The 18779-nt window shown below is 44.6% G+C and overlaps 1 protein-coding gene across 4 annotated transcripts in view; it reads right to left on the bottom strand.

Moving 5' to 3' along the window:
* PCSK5 (proprotein convertase subtilisin/kexin type 5) overlaps positions 1 to 18779 on the bottom strand; it is a 461872-nt gene that overhangs the window by 106109 nt on the left and 336984 nt on the right. For all 4 annotated transcript variants that reach the window (XM_047699471.1, XM_047699474.1, XM_047699473.1 and 1 more), the window contains exon 21: positions 1779 to 1881. In XM_047699471.1, coding sequence (XP_047555427.1) covers positions 1779 to 1881 — 103 coding nt within the window. The remainder of the gene's footprint in view (positions 1 to 1778; positions 1882 to 18779) is intronic.

The following is an 18779-nucleotide window of genomic DNA, read 5'->3' as shown; positions in this document are numbered from 1 at the left end:
GCCTACTTGTGATCTCTCTCTGTCAAATAAATAAATAAAATCTTAAAAAAAAAAAAGTCAGGTAGTTCATTGCTATGATATGATGCCCTCTCTTGGACATATTTGCAAGTAATTTTTATCAAGGAAGAGAGATGAGCGAAATGGAGTGCTCCGGGAGATGAGAAGAAAACTCTTCCTGGGAAACATGATTCCTGTAGGAGAACACATGAGTTCAAGATCCATGAGCATGCTTTTCTTTCTTTTAAAGCTAAATCATGGGCTGCTTATGCCAGTTGTGCTACCCCAATGTCCCAGGAACTGTATCTCTGATCTTAATGTACCAATGGGCTTCAGTTTTTTTCATGGTTATTTATGGTAGTAGAGTTGTTGTTGTTGTTGTTGTTTTCTGACTTTTGATGATCCTGGGACAATCCTGACTTCTGCAGTATACACTGGAGGATGGTAATAGCCATAGTAAACAAATGCTAGTAAGTTCCTTTAGTTCAAAGATGTCCAAACATGCAGTGGGGCTTGACTGTTGATATGGTGAGGAGTTAGGAGAAGCAGGACCTATATTCAGAATGATGTCTGTACCCAAGAGTGTGTCCTGAAGCTGCTTGAAAGCAAATCCAATATGTAGAGGCACAGATATCTAAAAGAGACACTTGGAAAATGTTGCCACAGTGAGCATTGACAATTCTTTTAAGACTTCTTTGGTGTTTCTCTCCCCGCCTCCCTCCATCTCCCCCTTCCTTTTTTCTCTTTCTGAGGAAGCTATCTGGACAGTCAAGCCCATGATATTGATTATACACTTTATTATTTCTTGAATCATTACTGTGTGTTGATCACTGGGGGAGACTAGGGACACAAATACAACCACAGTTCCTACTCAGGGGATTATAGTCTTGAGGAAGAATTAGGTGAAATGACTGTTGTATGAAGCAGAGGGAATGTCCATCCTGGGGATTTATCTGCTGCCAAAGCAGACTCATCATACTGGTCTGGAGAGAGCCTGCTTCCTACATACTTAGTAGAGCAGTGATGGGGCTACACACTCAAACACTCAGTCAGCCAGCAAGTATTAAGGGCTCCAATTAGAGGAATATTGACTAAAAATGCAACAGGCTTCCAACGCTCTATGCTAGAAATTCCCAGTGTATTAGCAGATTCTCATTCCGTTCAGATGCTTGTTATTTCCCCATTCATTCAGCTACCGAACATTAATTGAGTGCCTACTATTTTCCTTGCCCTGTGATAGGTAATGGAGATACAAAGATGAGTATTTCACGGGGCTTCTCGAAATATAGCCCCCCTATAGAGAGATAGAGATTTGTAAATTAATGTCTTAAAACGTCACAGGTGCTCATGGAAGTTTATACAGAGCCCAGAGGAACATGGAGAGGAGAAGGTTAATTCTGGGAAGTGGTCACAATGCCTTCATGGAATAGTTCATCCTTGAACTGACTCTAGAAATATGAGGAGCTGTTTGATCAGCAGATGGAGACGATGGGTGTGCAGAAGGGGATGCAATTGCAGCCATCAAAGACACCATTTTCGTTGATGGGAAAGCCCCTCTAGTGTCCAGGTAACTGTTTCTTGCACAGGGTGCAGGGCATCATGGGAATATGTTACAGAGCTGGCTCTATGGCCAGACCATGGAGGGTTTTTGTGTTACAGGAAGGAGTTTGGTTCTTTTTCCTGTAGACCCAAGGGGGTGACTTTAAGGTGGTAAACACCTCCTCTCCCCATCCTGCCACCCATGGGCTCCCAACCACAGAAGATACTGGGAGGCCACTCACCTTGTGATGGGACAGTCAGTGCACTCTTCCCAAGTTGGCCCCCAGCACTTGGCACACGAGGCTTCACAGACTTGGCAGTGGCCATGCTCATCAATGTATTCTCCTAGGGGAAAAAAATCCAATTGTTTACCGCATTCCTACATGGCAGTGCTGCCTGGGCTGTCAGTCTGAGAGCAGCCAGATCTCTCTGTGGCTGCCTAAAAGCAATGGAAACAACGCGGCGAGGAGACCTTGAATGGCTTCAGTTGCCGCTCCTAAATCCTGACCTTACAATAACAACTGCTCCTCTCCCAAGGGCCTTGGAAGTTGGAACCTCAAAAAATTATGAGGCAATGACATAATTTTGGATCTAGTCAACATGTGTTACATATTTTATGAGTAGAGAGAAGCCAAGGGGGGCTTCTCACAGGACCCCTTTACTGATCCCCTTCTGACTTTTATGTTAAAGGCTGAAGGTTCCTGGACTCCAGAGACCCCACTTACAGCCTTGGTTCAAGTCAAGCAACGAGCAGGACCCACCCGCCATTCTGGGAGTATTGCAATTACTGGTTAAGAAGGGGAGTTGAGGCTTGGCTAACATTTGACAGATGTGAGCTGCATCTTACCCTGAAAGAGTAACAGTGAAGAGATAGCCAGAGAATTCTTCATTTAATTGGAAAGTTTATCTCTCCCAAGGAAAAACACATAGGAGGCCTTTCCACAGAAGCAAGTCCAACCTTACAAACTCCTTATGACCATTTAAGAAATTACTGTCCTAGTAAAGATGGTGGAGACAGGCTAACCTCTTTGGAGGTGATAACCTAGTGAAAAACCAATGATGGGTCTCTACTCGTTGAATTCAGTCCTGTACTCAACGCTTACACACGTCCTCCCCTCCCGTTGTCCTAAAAGAAATCGACAAATTTATTCAGTCTGATCCAAAGAACTACTTGATATTGTTTAGAAATTGATCATGCTCAGAAAATATAGTTTCAGATTTCAGCAGAATCACCCCACCCCCTGTAAATATGTCTGAACATTGTTGACCTGGGCTTCAGCCAGAATAGTGAAGTACCAATTACTCATGCATGGTTTAACCAAGTCGTCTTACTGAAACCCTGAGGTTTGCTGCCTGATTTATTGTATTTGCTTTGAAGCCCTGGAAACACAGACTTGACTGGTGAGAAATGGAGGAAAGTCCACCCCTCTGCATTGTCCCATAGCTTTACTGAACTAGTGTAGTTGGGAGAAGTACATAATTACGTACATAATTCTTTCCGTTGCACCAGACCACAAAAATGAAAATGAAGAGTAGGTAGGGTTTGTCTTTTGATGTAGAGGTAGTCTATTAGTTTTGTTAACTAAAGGGGAAAGGACATATACAGAGCAGTGCAATTATCTAACATCAGCACACCCTTCCCATCTAAAACTCTGCTCTTCTTTGTCTTCCAGTTGTTGCCAAGGAATTTGATATATAACTTTTAGGATGGAACCATGGTTCTTAGCTCGGGAGTGACTCCCAGGAGCCGGAAGCCTGAAACAGTGCATCCCCAATGGGGGCAAAGAATGTAAACATGCAGTTTGTTCACTGCACAAGGTGACTGCCCCAGGGTCAAGTGGGCAGACATCCAGCCCAAGTTCATCTCATCAAGCCATGCACTCTGGTGTTTGCTGCCTCTGCCTCTGCAGGAGATGCCTTTTACTAATTCACACAGAGGTATTAGAATGGACCAGCTGCATTCTTGGCCATCAGGAAGAAAGCTTGGTTTCCAAAGCAAAAAAAAAGCTGAGACTTCTGTCTTGTAGGAGTGGGTGATTTCAAGTTGAGACTGTCTCACTCAATGGAGGAAGCATATTTATGCAGCCTTTTATTTATTCAGGTTCCCCATTCCACTTCTTAATTACTGCCCTTGCTATAATCTTTTACTTTTGGCACAGTGTGACCTTTGCCACAACCAGCTGAGCAGTAATTATCAGTCCAGACACTAGCAAGAAAGTGAGCAGAGGATCTAGGACAGACCTGCTAGGAAAAAGTAGGTCTTGCCTACCTTGCCAATGCTAGTCATTTGTGTTTATGGAGTTGGATGGTAGCTACACATCTTTCAAAAGTGTGCCCCGAATGGAACAGCAATGACGGATGGGTTTCCCAGAGGCTTCTAAAGCCAAAGAAAGTGTATTCTAGAGAAATGTAGGATCATAGATTCTTCATTCATTCATTCATTCATTCATTCATTCTGTGGATATTCTTTGAACATCTAGGTGCTAGGTATTAGGTGAAATTTAGAGATATACAAAATGAAAAGAACATGCTCTTGGGTTCTCAAAGATTTTTGAGGAGAATGATTTGTAAAGAGATAGTTATAATTCAAATGCTAGCCAGGAGACTTTTTGACTTCCTTGGACAGTCTAGATTGGGACAGAAGAGCAAGGCATACACTGGACTCTGCTAGACCTAGAGGCAAAGGCTGTTACTTTGCCTCGGCATCACAGTGATTGGTTTTCCTAATTCCTGATATCTGTCCATCTTAATCTCCATGGTGTCTTAGATCCACTGCTAGGGTAGGAGTTCAAGCTAAATGCACCTTGCTCTGCTAAATCAAATGCTATTTAGATGGTTCTGGGAGTTATTCCATATCCATGCCCAAAGCATCCTTTCTAATTACAGAGGCTAGGTCAAGCGAGTGTTATTCAGATAGTACTATGAAAATTTAGAGTTCTCTAGATCTCTCATTTGCCTCCTCATTGGCTTCCATAAGCCAGTAGGTGGCACTGATACCTTGGCTTTGTACTTGATCTGCTCAGCTGGAATGACCTTGATTGGTATTCAAAAAGTGCCACCTTAGATACAATGGTCACTTGAAATCACCCTGTCTCCAAGGTCTCAAATAACCGCTCCAGAATACCCTTCTAATTACCCATTATGACTCTAGCTTACCTTCTTGATCACCCTTCCATTCATCTGTCCAGTAGCCCCTTGCATTTCTTACCGGGGCTAGGCCAAAACTTCCAAGACCCAAGTTCTACTCACTCTTTCTCAGAAGGTGACCTCACTACCTCATTTGCTGATAAGATACTGAGATTCTCTAGGATCCTTTTTCTCGATGCCAAAATCCCTCTCTATCTTTCCTGTGATTGTTCACTTGTATTTTTTTTTTGTAATTTTATTTTTTTTCAGTGTTCCAAGATTCATTGTTTATGCACCACACCCAGTGCTCCATGCAATACATGCCCTCCTTAATACCCACCACCAGGCTCACCCAGCCCTCCACCCTTCTCCCCTCCAACACCCTCAGTTTGTTTCTCAGAGTCCACAGTCTCTCATGGTTCGTCTCCCACTCCGATTTCCCCCAACTCACTTCTCCTCTCCATCTCCCATGTTATTCCTTATGCTCCACAAGTAAGTGAAACCATATGATAATTGACTCTCTCTGCTTGACTTATTTCACTCAGCATAATCTCTTCCATTCCTGTCATGTTGATATAAAGGTTGGGTATTCATCCTTTCTGATGGAGGTGTAATACTCCATTGTATATATGGACCATATCCTCTTTATCCATTCGTCCGTTGAAGGACATCTTGCTCTTTCCATGGTTTGGTGACTGTGGCCACTGCTGTTATGAAATTGGGGTACAGGTGGCCCATCTTTTCACTACATCTCTATCTTTGGGATAAATACCCAGTAGTGCAATTGCAGGGTCATAGGATAGCTCTATTTTTAATTTCTTAAGGAATCTCCATACTGTTTTCCGAAGTGGCTGCACCAACTTGCATTCCCACCAGCAGTATAAGAGGGTTCCCCTTTCTCCACATCCTCTCCAACACTTGTTGTTTCCTGTCTTGTTGATTTTGGCCATTCTAACTGGTGGTAATCTCAATGTGGTTTTGATTTGAATCTCCCTGATGGATAATGATGATGAACATTTTTTCATATGTCTGCTAGCCAGTTTGTATGTCTTCTTTGGAGAAGTGTCTGTTCATGTCTTCTGCCCATTTTTTGACATGATTATTTGTTCTGTGTGTTTTGAGTTTGAGGAGTCCTTTATAGATCTTGTATATCAGCCCTTTGTCTGTTCACTTGTCTTTTCTCTCTGTGGAAGGTATGTAGCTCCTCGCCATTGTCAGCTGTCCATCTAGTGCTCTGGACCTTTCTTGAGGATGCTTCTCCCCCAGTCTGTCTTCAGTCATTTCTTCACATCTCCCATCATCCTCTGATCTACAAAAGTTCTCCCTAACCTAAGAACTGCCCAAGCACTTTTCTTCCCTGAGAACTGATTCTGAAGACATGTTTTCCCCTCCTACCATTTGGACACAAAATGAAGAAAACCCTCATAACCTTGAAGCTTACGTGAGTCAGCATAGGACAGCTAAGCTGTGTACTTCTCTCAGGCCTGCATGCCTCTTAACTTTAGAGCAAGCCCTGGCTTTGGAACAGATGAGAATAGAGGGACTTGTCCTGATTTCCATAATTATGTAGATGTCCAATTACTTACATAAACAACTGTCCCCAGCCCCAGCCCTTCCAGGCCCAAGTTTTCCACTGCACATTTGAAACCAAAAAAAGGCAGATTCCAAGGACATAGTGAAGTTGCCTTTTTTTTTTCCTCTTTTTTTCTTTCTTTCTTTTTTTTTGAGGGGGGGGTTGCTGGAGCAGCAAATTCTTGTCATCTGTCTTCATTGCACAATGAAACTAAATGTTTATGACAGGCGTGATATACAAAATTCTTGGGAAAAAATCACTTTTAGCATAGACTTCAAGGGCCAATATTTTGTTCTCCACTTCATCCTACAAGCTCTTCCTTCTGGTGTCTTCATCTATTATTCAGTCCAAATTATCTTTCTACTGTGATCAAAAAAAATTCATTCCTTTCTCATCCCATCCTATAATAGTTCAAAGGACTTGGAGGAAATGATGTCTCATGGGGAAAGAGGTGATGTCCCAAAAGCTGAAGACACAGTTTAAGAATTAATACTCGTCCATTGAAAAATTTACGAGTAAGTGGCTTGCTGTGCTTGTTTCTCCTCCTGATAACATTGTACAACATGTTTGTGTTTGCAAATCTAAGTCCAAACATGATCACGACTCATTATAATAATAATTTTTAGGCAGACGTGACCAGGAGAACTTCCATTTCTCCTGCAGAAATGCTAGGCTTTCTTTTGCACTTTGTAATATCCTTTTTGGATTAGGGCTATATATGTTGTAATATTTGGGCAAATACACACACACACACACACACACACACACACAAATGAATAAACACAGAAGTAGATAATGATATTAGTGGAGAACAATTTTTTAGCAAGGGTGATTAATAAGAGAAAATGGGAAGAGCATCTGATGAGAAATCAGCCATGTGTGGTTTTGATCTGGTGATTTTGGTGAGCCACCTTGGGATACTGAATTACCTGTAGGCTTCTGTGTATGTGTTTTCTCACTCAGATGCCCGGAATCACAGAGTGTGACTTTCCTGAGTGACTCTACAGCCACAGGCACTAATCAAGTAACACTATTTCTTTGCAAGGATGCCAATACCTAGTTTCCAACTTAAGATACTGCTGTGTGAAGACAGTTCTCATGAAAAGAAATCCATGCATTTATTACTTTTCACCAGCTATAATAAATACTCAGTAGTACTTTCAAGTTATATACTAATGAAATAATTCAGTTTTTAAAGCCTTGTTGAGTGTGACATTTTACAGCAAGTCTCAAAATATGAGGCCATAAAGTGAGACCGCAGAAGCTTTACTTATAAGTCTACACAATTATTCAGCCTTAAAAAGGAAGGAATTCTGACACGTGCCGCAACGTGGATGAATCTTGAAAATGTTACGCTAAGTGACGTAAACCTGTCCCAAAAGAACAAATGTTGTATGATTCCGTTTATATAAGTTGCATGGAGTAATCAAATTCAGAGGGACAGAACATAGAATGGGGGTTGGTAGGGGCTAAGGGGAGGGGGAGAATGGAGTTGTTGCTTAATAGGTACATGGTTTCGGTTGGGAAAGATGGAAAAGTTCTGGAGACAGAGGAATGGTGGTGTTGGTTTCATTATGATGTCAGTGCAATTAATGGCACAGAACTACACACTAATAATGGTTAAAACAGTAAATTTTATCTCTTATGTATATCTCCCCTCCCCCCCAACACACACACATAAGTCTGCACACTGAGTTTGTTCCTTACGAGGTCAATACTTAATTTTAACCAAAAACCTCAGGATGGTCTGGCCTTTGGGGATGAGTCCAAAGAGCACCAACCACCTGGGGGGAGACAGTTTGTTGAACCGAATCTTGGGAGATGTCTTGTGATAATGACAATCAATGGATACATGGGTAAATCCCATCAAAGTGGAGACATGCGGTTGATGGAACACTGTTGTTTCTTTCTTGTTTTGTTTTGGTTTTTGGTTTTTGTTTTCCCTTGGAGAAACAAATGCAGAATAAACATTAAGCAGCTAGAAAGAGAGATCTGTTTCCACAGCCCAGAGATGTCTGGGGGCCACTGCTTTTCTATTTTGTCCTCTCAACTGTGACTTCTGCTTTCCCTCCCCCACAGGCTTTTCTGATGGACAGAACTTATTCTTCCTAGTCCTATTGCTTTTTTTTTTTTCCCTTTTATTCTCAGGTGCTGGTGTTCACCTGCATGGTTTTGCAGATGCTCTAAATGCTACGCTGGCCCCTGCCCTACCATGAGTTGACACTCTTGCAAAAAGGAATGGATCCTAAATTGTGGATCCAACATGCTTACAAATGTTTGGTTTCCTCCAACCTGCATGTTGTCTGAGGAGCAAGGAATTAAGAGCTGATCCTTTTTGTGTCCACCATTGTTTGGGCCCTGACCACAGTTGGGCTGCTAAAAAAAAAAAAAATGCATCCCAAGTGAAGTCTTGGCCCACACACCTGACTACAGTGGTGATACAGCACTCACAAAGGCTCCCATCCATCGACAACTACCCTATTATGAGTGCCATTCTATAGGATGTTTAATCCAGATAATAGCCCTTTTATCAATGAGAAACTGAGGCTCAGAGAGATGCCATATCTTGCATAAATTAATGCAGCGAGGTAAGGGACAGAGTTGGGCTGTGACCCAGGTGGGTCTGAGCCTGAGGCCATGCCTTCTCTGCAGTGTTTTCCTGGTACGGATTCATTTCCCTTTTTGGTGTTCCAAGTAGGTTTGCTATTTATAAAAAGAAAGAACTTGAGCACAAACCTCATCTAAACCACTTGGTGAGGTAAGGGTATCAAAAAGGAATTCACTGTGGGACAAAAACAAAAAAAAAAGGAATTCACTGTGAAAACAAATGAACTTGGAGCAGGCACAGTGCACAAAGCAGGTTTACTCAATGATTGAATATGCCCTTCGAATTTATTTCCTCTGATAAAATGGTCACTATTTATTAAGAGGCAATTCTAGTTATCGGATTGAGATTTTACAAGCAGTTTGTTCTGTTCACTAGGTTTGAAGCTCCTAAGAGGAAACCAAAGATGGGTTTTTTTGGAGTGGGTAAAATAGTTTGTGGGAGCTCTGCACAGGGCTTTTCTGTACTGCTTAACTGCTGTCCAAAAACAAAATAAGCTGTCTCCTCAGAAATAGCTTATAACCAGAATTATAGCAACTTCTCTCAGGTCCTCCAATTGATATGAAAATCTAGTATAGATGGATTGGTTCCTGTAGATCTGTTCCTCCACTAAGAGAATTTTGCATTGCCTCTATGTTTATGAAAAGTCCATCCAAATCCTAGCTTAAGGATGACAAAATTAAAACACTGAACAGTTGGTTGCAAAACCAGACGAGAGGGACAAATGGCGTGAGTGTGATTATTAACTGCAATTAAACAAAATAAAGCCCATCATCCAGTCTGTAGAATCATGAGTACTTCCCCGTGAGCACGGTGTGGTAGACAGAGTCCACTTATTACCCATCTGAGGTGTGTAAATGTCTTGCCAGTCTTTATTTGATGGGCTGTCTTCGTTACTCCTGCAAGTGAGCCTAGAATTTCTGCAGGTTCTCTAGTGCACACAATCCCCCTACACCTTGGGTATGATGTTATCCCCCAGTACTCCCACCATTTGTGGCTGCTGTGGGACCACTCTCATGGGGGAAACTGTACAGTATCTGATGCATTCACAGTGAGAGGATTTGGGGTTCAATACACAGTGACAGAACTAGGTGACCATCCTTTGAAAGAAAAACTCATTTACTTTCTGGAAAAAATTGCTGATAACCTGAGGGAGGTCACCCTCGGGTGAGAGGCACTGAAGCACACTAACTGAGAAAGCGAATGACTTGGAAGATCAGGCCGTGGGCAGAGCGCTTGTGTGCACTCCTGTGAGCACTGTGCTGTGGAGCCCGAAGGGTTGTCTCACATCCTCCTCTAGAACCGATGAAGGATGGCAGGTGACTATAGGACCACTGGGCATTCCAGACATGCTTGAACTAAACAAGGGTCCCAGCATGCAGATCAGATCAGTTAAAGCCCAAAGGCCTTCCCGAGGAGCTTAAAACCTTCAAAATGTTCCCTGTGGTGGAGGGAATCCTGAAACACAGGCATAAGGATGGGACTTGTTACCACCCGCTCTCATTTCTATGGTGACCAAAAGAGCCTCCCTAGCCCTCATTTATTACTTGCTCTTAAACCCTTCAAAATAGCTGCTGACCCTTCCCCTCTGCCAGGGGAGGGAACATCCTTAAATTACCGTTCTGTTCTACCACTGTAGCCACACACTGATGGAAGAGCTGGCTTCATATTTCTTCTCCCACACTCCCTTAGTCTTTCCTCACTCCCAACCTGCAGGTCTAAAACATTGCAGCCTAATCTCTAATTAAGAGAAAAGAGAAGCTCCTGGAAAGACAGGGAATTTGCATTCTGAGACCTAGGGCTCCCTCTGCCCTTAGCTGGTAATTGACTGTAGCTGGTAATTGACATTCAGTGTTTTATTGGGTCATCATGAATGCTGCCCACTCACAGGCAGTGGAAGCTGCCTTCTAGGAACTCTCTTGGTTTGCCTAGTGACAGGTCTGAATGGAGTGTGGCACCCAGAATCCCTCAGCCCCTTAGTGACTGGGTAAGCATTTGATTATTTGAGATGCCATATGTTTTATTGAGAGTAACCAAACTGCTTTTTTAAAAAGCCCAAGTGTGGACATAAAAAAAGGAAACAAAGTTTTCAGGTGCCCACTGGGTACCAGCATTGTAGGAAGCACTGGGCTGGGAAAATACACACATTTTGGAATCATCCCCACTCCGGGTTTAATTTGGGCTTCCTCCTCCAGCTGTCTGATGTTAATTAAGTCACAGAGTTCTCTGACATTCTTCCTGTACCATGGATCCTGTCCCAGAGAATGTGGTGAGGATCAAATGAGAAAATGGACCTGAGCACAGTGGATTTCAGAGTATTAGTGATAATTATCAGGTACTCAATGTTCTCTCATGAGCCTCCAATAATAAGGTGGGGGAGGGGTGTCCGCTCCATTTGGACCAAATAAGGAACTTAGGTGTCAAAATGTTCTCTCTCGGAACATTGTTCAAACCCTGGTCTGCTTGGATCCCAAATTGTGCCTTACCTCAACCCCCAGGGACTGGAAAACTGTACTGGCTGAGTATGGTGATAGCAATGGGGGCAACCACTGTTACTGACCCTGTGGATGGAGAGCCACGACCTCTCAACGTCGCTCAGCTGCAAGTTACCACCCACGCAAGCTCGTCTTTATAAGCAGCCCTTCGGGCGCTAGCCTCCCTGCACCAGAGCCCAGAGAGGCAGCGTTTCCTGCCCTCTGGAGCCCTGGCAGCGCCCTTTCCAGGCTGCTGAAGTACGACTCGGTCAGAGACGTAGGTGAGCCTCTGTGAACGGGGGACACAGGGGGGCTTCCTCCTGGCGGAGTTACGCCGAGTCAAGTGCAGGACGTGGGGTTCTTGGCCCCGCTGCAGAGCTGGTACCATGCTTGGACTGACTACCTGCTTCTCCTTTAGATGAGTGTCCCAGGATGGACCGTGCTTCCTCACTTGGGTGGGAGCGGGGCATTGGGACAAGATGCAGTTTCCTCCCCTCTGTGAGAGGGGAGCACATAAGCAGGTGAAAATGAAAACGGGCAGTGTTGTTTGGTTGTGAGCGTGTGTGTTCTGTGAGCGGGGAGGGGGTGGGTGGAGGAGCCGTGAGGCAGGAGGTCCCAAATCCCCAGGTGTAGGAGACAGAGCCCCAGGTGCTTCCTGCCTAGCAACCTCCTACTTGGTTTGCATCCCATTAGAACTTTAGTTCTGTCCGGAGCATGGAATCTGGGACTGAAACCTCCCTGGGCCCTATCATAGAATGCTGCCTTTCCACCCCTTAAAGATTCCTCCCATTCCCACCACTCCCTCCCCCATGTGCTTAGATGACTGTGGGTCGTGCTCTGCCTGCTCTGGGGAGAAACATGACACAGGTGAAGTGCATGTACCTGGAACCAGCTGTCCTAGATGTAAATCTTTAGGGCTTCCTCGTGCTGGTCTTGTAAGCTTGCAAAGCAATCTAATCTCCGTCCACTCAACTGGAAATAATCGCAGCTGTGTCATAAAATTGTCCAAAGATTTAAATTAGCTAATATGTAAAAAATGTGCTTTGAAAGCTACCAGCCCACGGTAAATGCTCAGGAAAAGTTAGCCGTTGCTACTCTTGTGAGCACAACCAGGTCCCCTAGATAAGCAGCACAAGAGAATGGGAAAAAAAAAAAAAAAAACAAAAAACCTTTAGAGACGACCAAGCCTCAACTCCCTTCTTACTGTATGGGTGGCTTTGAAAAATTTATTTCGCTTTTCTCCAGCTTTAGAAAGCAAGTTCAGCTGCCCCAAACTTCGTAGCTCCCTGTTCTTTACCTGCCTAAGAGCAGGTGATAATGTCCTGCCTTCTACTCTGATTGGCTTAGAACTGCATGATAAATATAAAAATATCTTGAAAAGGTTTTCTTCCTCTCCCACGGTTCAGGGGTCACTTAGAAGAATGGACTCCAATTGGATTAACCATTTTGTTAACTTTTAATAACTCAACAGGTGTGGTCCTGTACGATTAGGACCAAAGTGCAGTCTGTTCTAGCCAAGAAAATGGCAACCCTCTGTCCTTTCATTCTCCACCCCAAGTCCTCAGTTCTAGAACTATTAACTTGGTAAAAAAAAAAAAAAAAAATTGTGGCCACCCCAAACCAATATTTGACAGAAAAGGCAGGTCAGCTATTCCTCTGCCCAGGATTGTCTCTCTCCTTGCGTTTTGGTGACATTGCTTAGGAATAACATAAAATTGTGATGTTAACTGGTCTTTACTCTGCTTTTAACACAGTGGTCAGGAATTGGTTATGAATTAATTTGCACAACTTCAACATAAACCCAAGAGACGTCTCTTAGGCATTATCATTTTTAAAGATTTTACTTGTTTATTTGACAAGTAGGCAGAGAGGCAGACAGAGAGAGAGAGAGAGAGAGAGAGAGAGAGAGGGAAGCAGACTCCCTGCTGAGCAGAGAGCCGGATGTGGGGCTTGATCCCAAGACCCTGAGATCATGACCTGAGCCGAAGGCAGAGGCTTAACCCACTGAGCCACCCAGGCACCCCAAGCATTATTAATATCATGAGACCGTTCTGGCCCTACTAGAAAATTCCAGAATATTATGACTCAATGTGCTCTTTTCTTACCTTGTACCTTAATGCCTTCTTATCTCCTTTAGATGCCCAGTGTGCATTCCTGCACCCCAGCCATGCCACAGAGAGCCTGGTTTTGCAGTGAATTAAGCCCTGCATCCCTCCACCATTTAGACCCGAGAACTTGCCTTCTCAACCTACTCAGACAGAAGTGCTATAGAGAAGAGAGGAGGACCTTGCAAAAGCCCCTTGCATTCCTCCAGAAACCAACAGCTCTAGGAAGTCTATGGGAGCCTCCAGAACAATTCAGCTCCCCTGGGAAAAGAGCCAGATTGGCTGGAAGGCAGACACCTCAGTATTTAAGGTAAGTTCGAAGTCTTGCCCCTTTGGCCTAACCTCTACTCTCTCTTGCCTGGCTCACCCTGAGCAGAATTTTGGCATCTCCCCAAGGGACCATAGCACCTTCCTGCTCTGGTTACGTTGCTGTCTAGCGGTTGGGGGCTCTTCAACACTTGTAGGGAACAGGCAGTCAAGGCAGAGATCTGGGCCCCCTTTTTAGGGCCTTAGGGCCCAGCCCTTGGCTCAGGTCCGCAGCTGCCAGGCAGCAAGGCGGGGTTCAGTGTCCAGAGCTCAGAAAGCCTGAGACTCCCTGGCAACCCAGCTCCCATGATCTGTGCAGGCAGAAGTGGTGAGTCAGGCTCTCCTCCCCTTCCCAAACTTGCCGCAGGGGCTGTCTGACCTGCTTTAACTCCTTTTTGCTTTCAGCGTTGTTCCTCATACTCCTCTTAACCTGATTTTACACGGTGTGATGTGCCTGGGGCCCCAGACCTTTCCCAAGGAGGGCCGATTCCTCTCTCCTGTTGCAGAGATGGGCAGGGATGGGCTGCGGAAGAACTGCGTGTGGGCTCGGGGGAGCTTGAATGGTCTTTTGCTTATGCAATCTTTCAGTGTAATGAGGTTGTAATTTTCTAAAGATGAATTTGTGAGAGGCCCACATTTTCTATTGGATGAAAACAAGCGCTTACTACGGTAGCATGAATGATGGAAGGATACAGTTGCCAAGAGGAAGATCTCCTTGTGGTGTTGGGTGATTAGAAGCCCAGGCCTTAAGTCAGAGATAAGGGAATCTTCTTTGGGAAAGCTAGGTGGTTTCTTGGTGCGTCCACATTTTTTAAAAAGAATTTATTTGTTCATGAGAGAGAGCGAGAGAGAGAGAGAGAGAGGCAGAGGGAGAAGCAGGCTCCCCGTAGAACAGGGAGCCCAATGTGGGATTCGATTCCAGGACCCTGGGATCATGACCTGAGCCGAAGGCAGAGGCTTTAATTCACTGAGCCACCCAGGTGCCCTTGGTGTTTCCATGTTTAATCCTCAGAGCAGCTTATAGTGATAAGAACTGTTCTCATAAGGATGAGAAGATTAAGGTTCAGAAAATTTAGCTCATTGGGCCAAGGTCACTGAATTAGTGCTAATCAGAATAGCTAGCACTTAGTGCCTCCCATATGCTACGAATTGTCCTGAACGCTTTACACAGATGCCCTCTGTCCTTATAATAATAACCCCATGGGCTGCATTGTGGATCACTGTGGGCCTCATTTTTCTGTTTTAAAAGTTGAGGCAACGAGTTACTAGATGCATGATTATTCTTGTGGCAGAGCTGGGACCTATCCTCTCAAAGTCACACTCTACCCGTCTAACTGGGGTTTTGCTCCACTCCTTTTCCCCAGAAAGTGGTGGTGATGGGATTTTATTCCAGGTCTCTCTGACTTCAGGTGTCATGTGTACTTTCCATTATGCTGGAAATCCAAATAATTGGTGGTGATGGTGGGGTGTGTGTGTGTGTGTGTGTGTGTGTGTCTGAGGGACTACAGGATAAGTTCAGAATAGGCAGTCCTAGACCTCTCCCTCATGCAACCCCTAACTTGCTTGCTTATTATTTTCTGGAAGCTGTGTCAGAAGAGCTCCGCATGTACGCTTCATGAGACTGACAGATTTGGCTCACATATCGAGGAACATAAGCTGATGTAGAATCAAGTGTTCAAAATCTAATGGCTGCACAGAGCAGCTGGTTCTGATTGTAGTCTTCCCAGAGGACACAGCCATTTCTTGTTCATTTGGGGGTCCCCATGGCTTTGCTACATGAGTAGAAAATTGTTCTTAGACTTGATTTGTGTTTAGGGGGGATGAAATTCATTAAAGTTCTCTGTACTGAAACAAAATTGACTTGGGCCTGAAAAAAGTGGATATGGTTAGGCGGACAAGGGGAAAGTGGAAAATATTTTAGGAGAGTAGAACAAAGGAGTGGAGGTGGAAATAAGCATGATGTCTCTGACCTAGGCCAGTGATTGTATTGACAAGCAGAAATAGAGTTTGAGCAAATGGAAAATGAGTTTGGATAGAGGATGGAGATAGGTCGTGGAACATCAGACAAAGATGTGTCAAGTGGGTGTGGTTGGCTGAAGAGAGTCATTGGCCATTTTAGAAGAGAGTCAGTGATGGGAACACATTTGGTGGAAGATCACCCTGGTGAAGTGAAGTTGGATGAATGGGAAGGGACAGCTGGGAATTCAACTAGGAGATGGCTTCAGTAGGCCAGAGGGAGGGGATGGAGCTAGAGTAACCAAAATGGTCGTGACATGGTGGTTCCCACAGAACGTAGTCCCAGGATCTCAGGGAGGGCTGGGCTTTGGAGCACATCTGCTCTAGTGGCCTCCTTTCCCCTCCCTCCCAGGGATCAGGCTTAATTGTCTCAATAACATTCTAGTCTAGTGACTGCCCAGTGTTTGGGTGAAAATGGAGAGGCATGGAGAACTCACTACTGCCTCTTCTGCTCTTGGAGAACTGCATCAGAAACGTCTCTGTATAAGGCCAAAACTGTCCTTCTAGGGAATTTCATACATTGGTCATTTCAAAAGAAAGTAACAGCTGCTCTAAGTGAAAAGCACGATATTTGTGGGAATAGCAAAACAAGTCAGAAACTGAGTCCAAGGCTCAACCAGGATGGGTTTGAGCAAGTCAGGTAAACTGTGAGTCCTACATCTGCAACAGTGGTGACAATCCATGTCCTGTTTTGTACTCTGGCCTGTTTGGATGGTCAATATGGCTTGTGACAGTGTTTTAGAATCTTCAAAGTGCCTCATCAAAGAAAGGGACATAAGACTTTTAATGTTCCATGGAAGGGAATGGAGTACAGTTGAGTGGCAGAGAGCGGGATGCAAATTCCAGCTCTGCCACTTTCCGGCACTGTGATTGGGGTTCCTGTTCTGACCCTCATTTCCACAGCTGCAAAATGGCACAAATACAGTCCTATCTCGGGAAGGTGTGACAACCAAATCTGATCAGGCATTTGCAAGCACACAGCACAGGGTCTGCCCGACCTATAATAAATGATGAATCAATACTATTACTATTAATGGTTACATGATGACTGCATGTAGGAGATGAGTAAAAGAAGCGGAGTGCAGTCCATGGCCTTGAACTTGAGTGAGTAAAGAGACCATGGTAGTATTGATGGTCTGAGAATGGGAGGGAAGCTGATTGTGACGATCTGGCAGATGTTTTGAAACTGCAACTCCTGGCATGGCTCTTATGTTTATACACATGCCACAGGCACTCTTTTGACAGTGGCTGTTTTTTGGGCCTGCTCCATATCAAGCGGCTGGGCTCCCTCTCTGACACCCGCGTAATGAGAGTTGATGGACTCAAACACAGTGCAGGCGTTCACAGATGCCATAAACCAGCGGGAGCTTGTCGCATTGTTACCAGATAGAGTGTCCTGTTGAGATGCCAAAAGAGTGAAAGAAATGTCATCACCTATGCATTCCAATGGAGGGGTCATCCCGTGCGTGGCCAGGATGACTGTTTTGCAGAAAAGTCCTGCATCTGTAGACACTCAGACAGAAAACCCATGCAGAAGGAAGGTAAATTGTCACAAGGGGCATATATCCCAGTGGTTTCAGCTGCTTATTTGGATTTCGTGATCTTACTAAAAGGTGGTTTTTCAGTTGGTAACCAAGTCTTTCATAAAGGATGAAGTAGTATGATCAGGGTAAAGGTGCATGCTGGTGGGGGCAGTGCTTCCCCCTTCCAGGGGGAGTGTCTTCTACCAACCAGGCTAAGTGCCTAGTGAGTTAAGAGCTTGAGTTTGATAACTTCTAGTGTTTCGGAGCAAGAGCAAGGTTTGGAAAGTCCTTGAAAGTTTCTTCAGACAAGCAGATCTCCACCTAGGAGGTCCCCTTTCCCCAATGAAGAAGCCAACCATAGCGTTTATACAACTTACCCCAAATCCCACAATTTGTCTTATTCCTTATTCCTATCCAACTATCCTGAGGTGGGGTGGGAGGGACCATCATTGTGAGATTATGCAAAAGATAATGGCAAAGCCGTACCCAGACACCATCGATGATGCCATTTCTAGGTGGGGAAAGGACTTGCTATTAGAAGGATATTGTAGTAATATTCAATGAACCCTCTCCCATGGTAAATGTCTAGTTCTCTATTCTGAAGTGTCTTCTGCTTCCCTGTTTCCAAATATCTTCCATAAAGTGGAAATTCCTGACAAGCTCTTCACAGTCCAGCTCCATCTCCTGAGTTCAATAATCCTGTTTCCATGGCCTACCAGCCTCTGTGCATGTATACTTGGCAGCTATCTCTAATTCCACATGCTCCACAAGACGAAGCATCTTACTCAGGTACCCTTATCCCTACTCCGGTACCCGTATCCCTTCTCTACTCCCCATCTCAGGGAGCGCTTCCAACCATCCACTCAGGAGAGCCGGCATAGGGAACTTCTCTGCTCCAACCTTCCCTACATCAAATCTCACAATTTCTGTTCACTCTATCTTATGAACATCTGAGTTCTGTCCTCTCTTCCCTGTGTCCAGCACCACTGCATGAATCCTATCTCAAGTGGGGGATTTCTCTTCCATGTTGGTCTCCTGGGCTCGTTATCTGCTCTACCCATCCCACCCCCATTCTGTAACCAGAATGATTTTTCACCAATTCAAACTTGGTACTACTCTCCCACCTAAGATTTTCCAGTGCTGTTCCCTCAGTACAGAATAAAGCCCCAAAGAATGAGTGTCTTCAAATTTTGGCTCTTGCTTCAGTTTCTAGCCTCTCCCCTGCTGCTCTCATTTTTTAAAAAAGATTTTATTTACTAGAGAGCGTGAACGCAAGAGCATGAGAAAGGGAGAGGGAGAAACAGACTCTGTGTCAAGTGGGGATCCTGATGCGGGGCTTGAGCCCAGGACCCCGTGATCATGACCGGAGCTGAAGGCAGATGCCCAATCAACTGAGCCACCCAGGCCTCCTGCTTCTCCCCTTGTAAGCTGCAGCAGACTCTTTTGGTGCCCAACACACAGGGCTCTACCATGTTAGTGTGCAGAAACCAGCTTCTGGGGAGAGCACCTGCTTGT

Source organism: Lutra lutra, chromosome 13 (genome assembly GCF_902655055.1).
Source record: "Lutra lutra chromosome 13, mLutLut1.2, whole genome shotgun sequence".
In the NCBI taxonomy this organism is placed as follows: Eukaryota; Metazoa; Chordata; class Mammalia; order Carnivora; family Mustelidae; genus Lutra; species Lutra lutra.
Note: the sequence above shows the minus strand (reverse complement) of the source record. Positions and strands in the feature narration are given on the sequence as shown.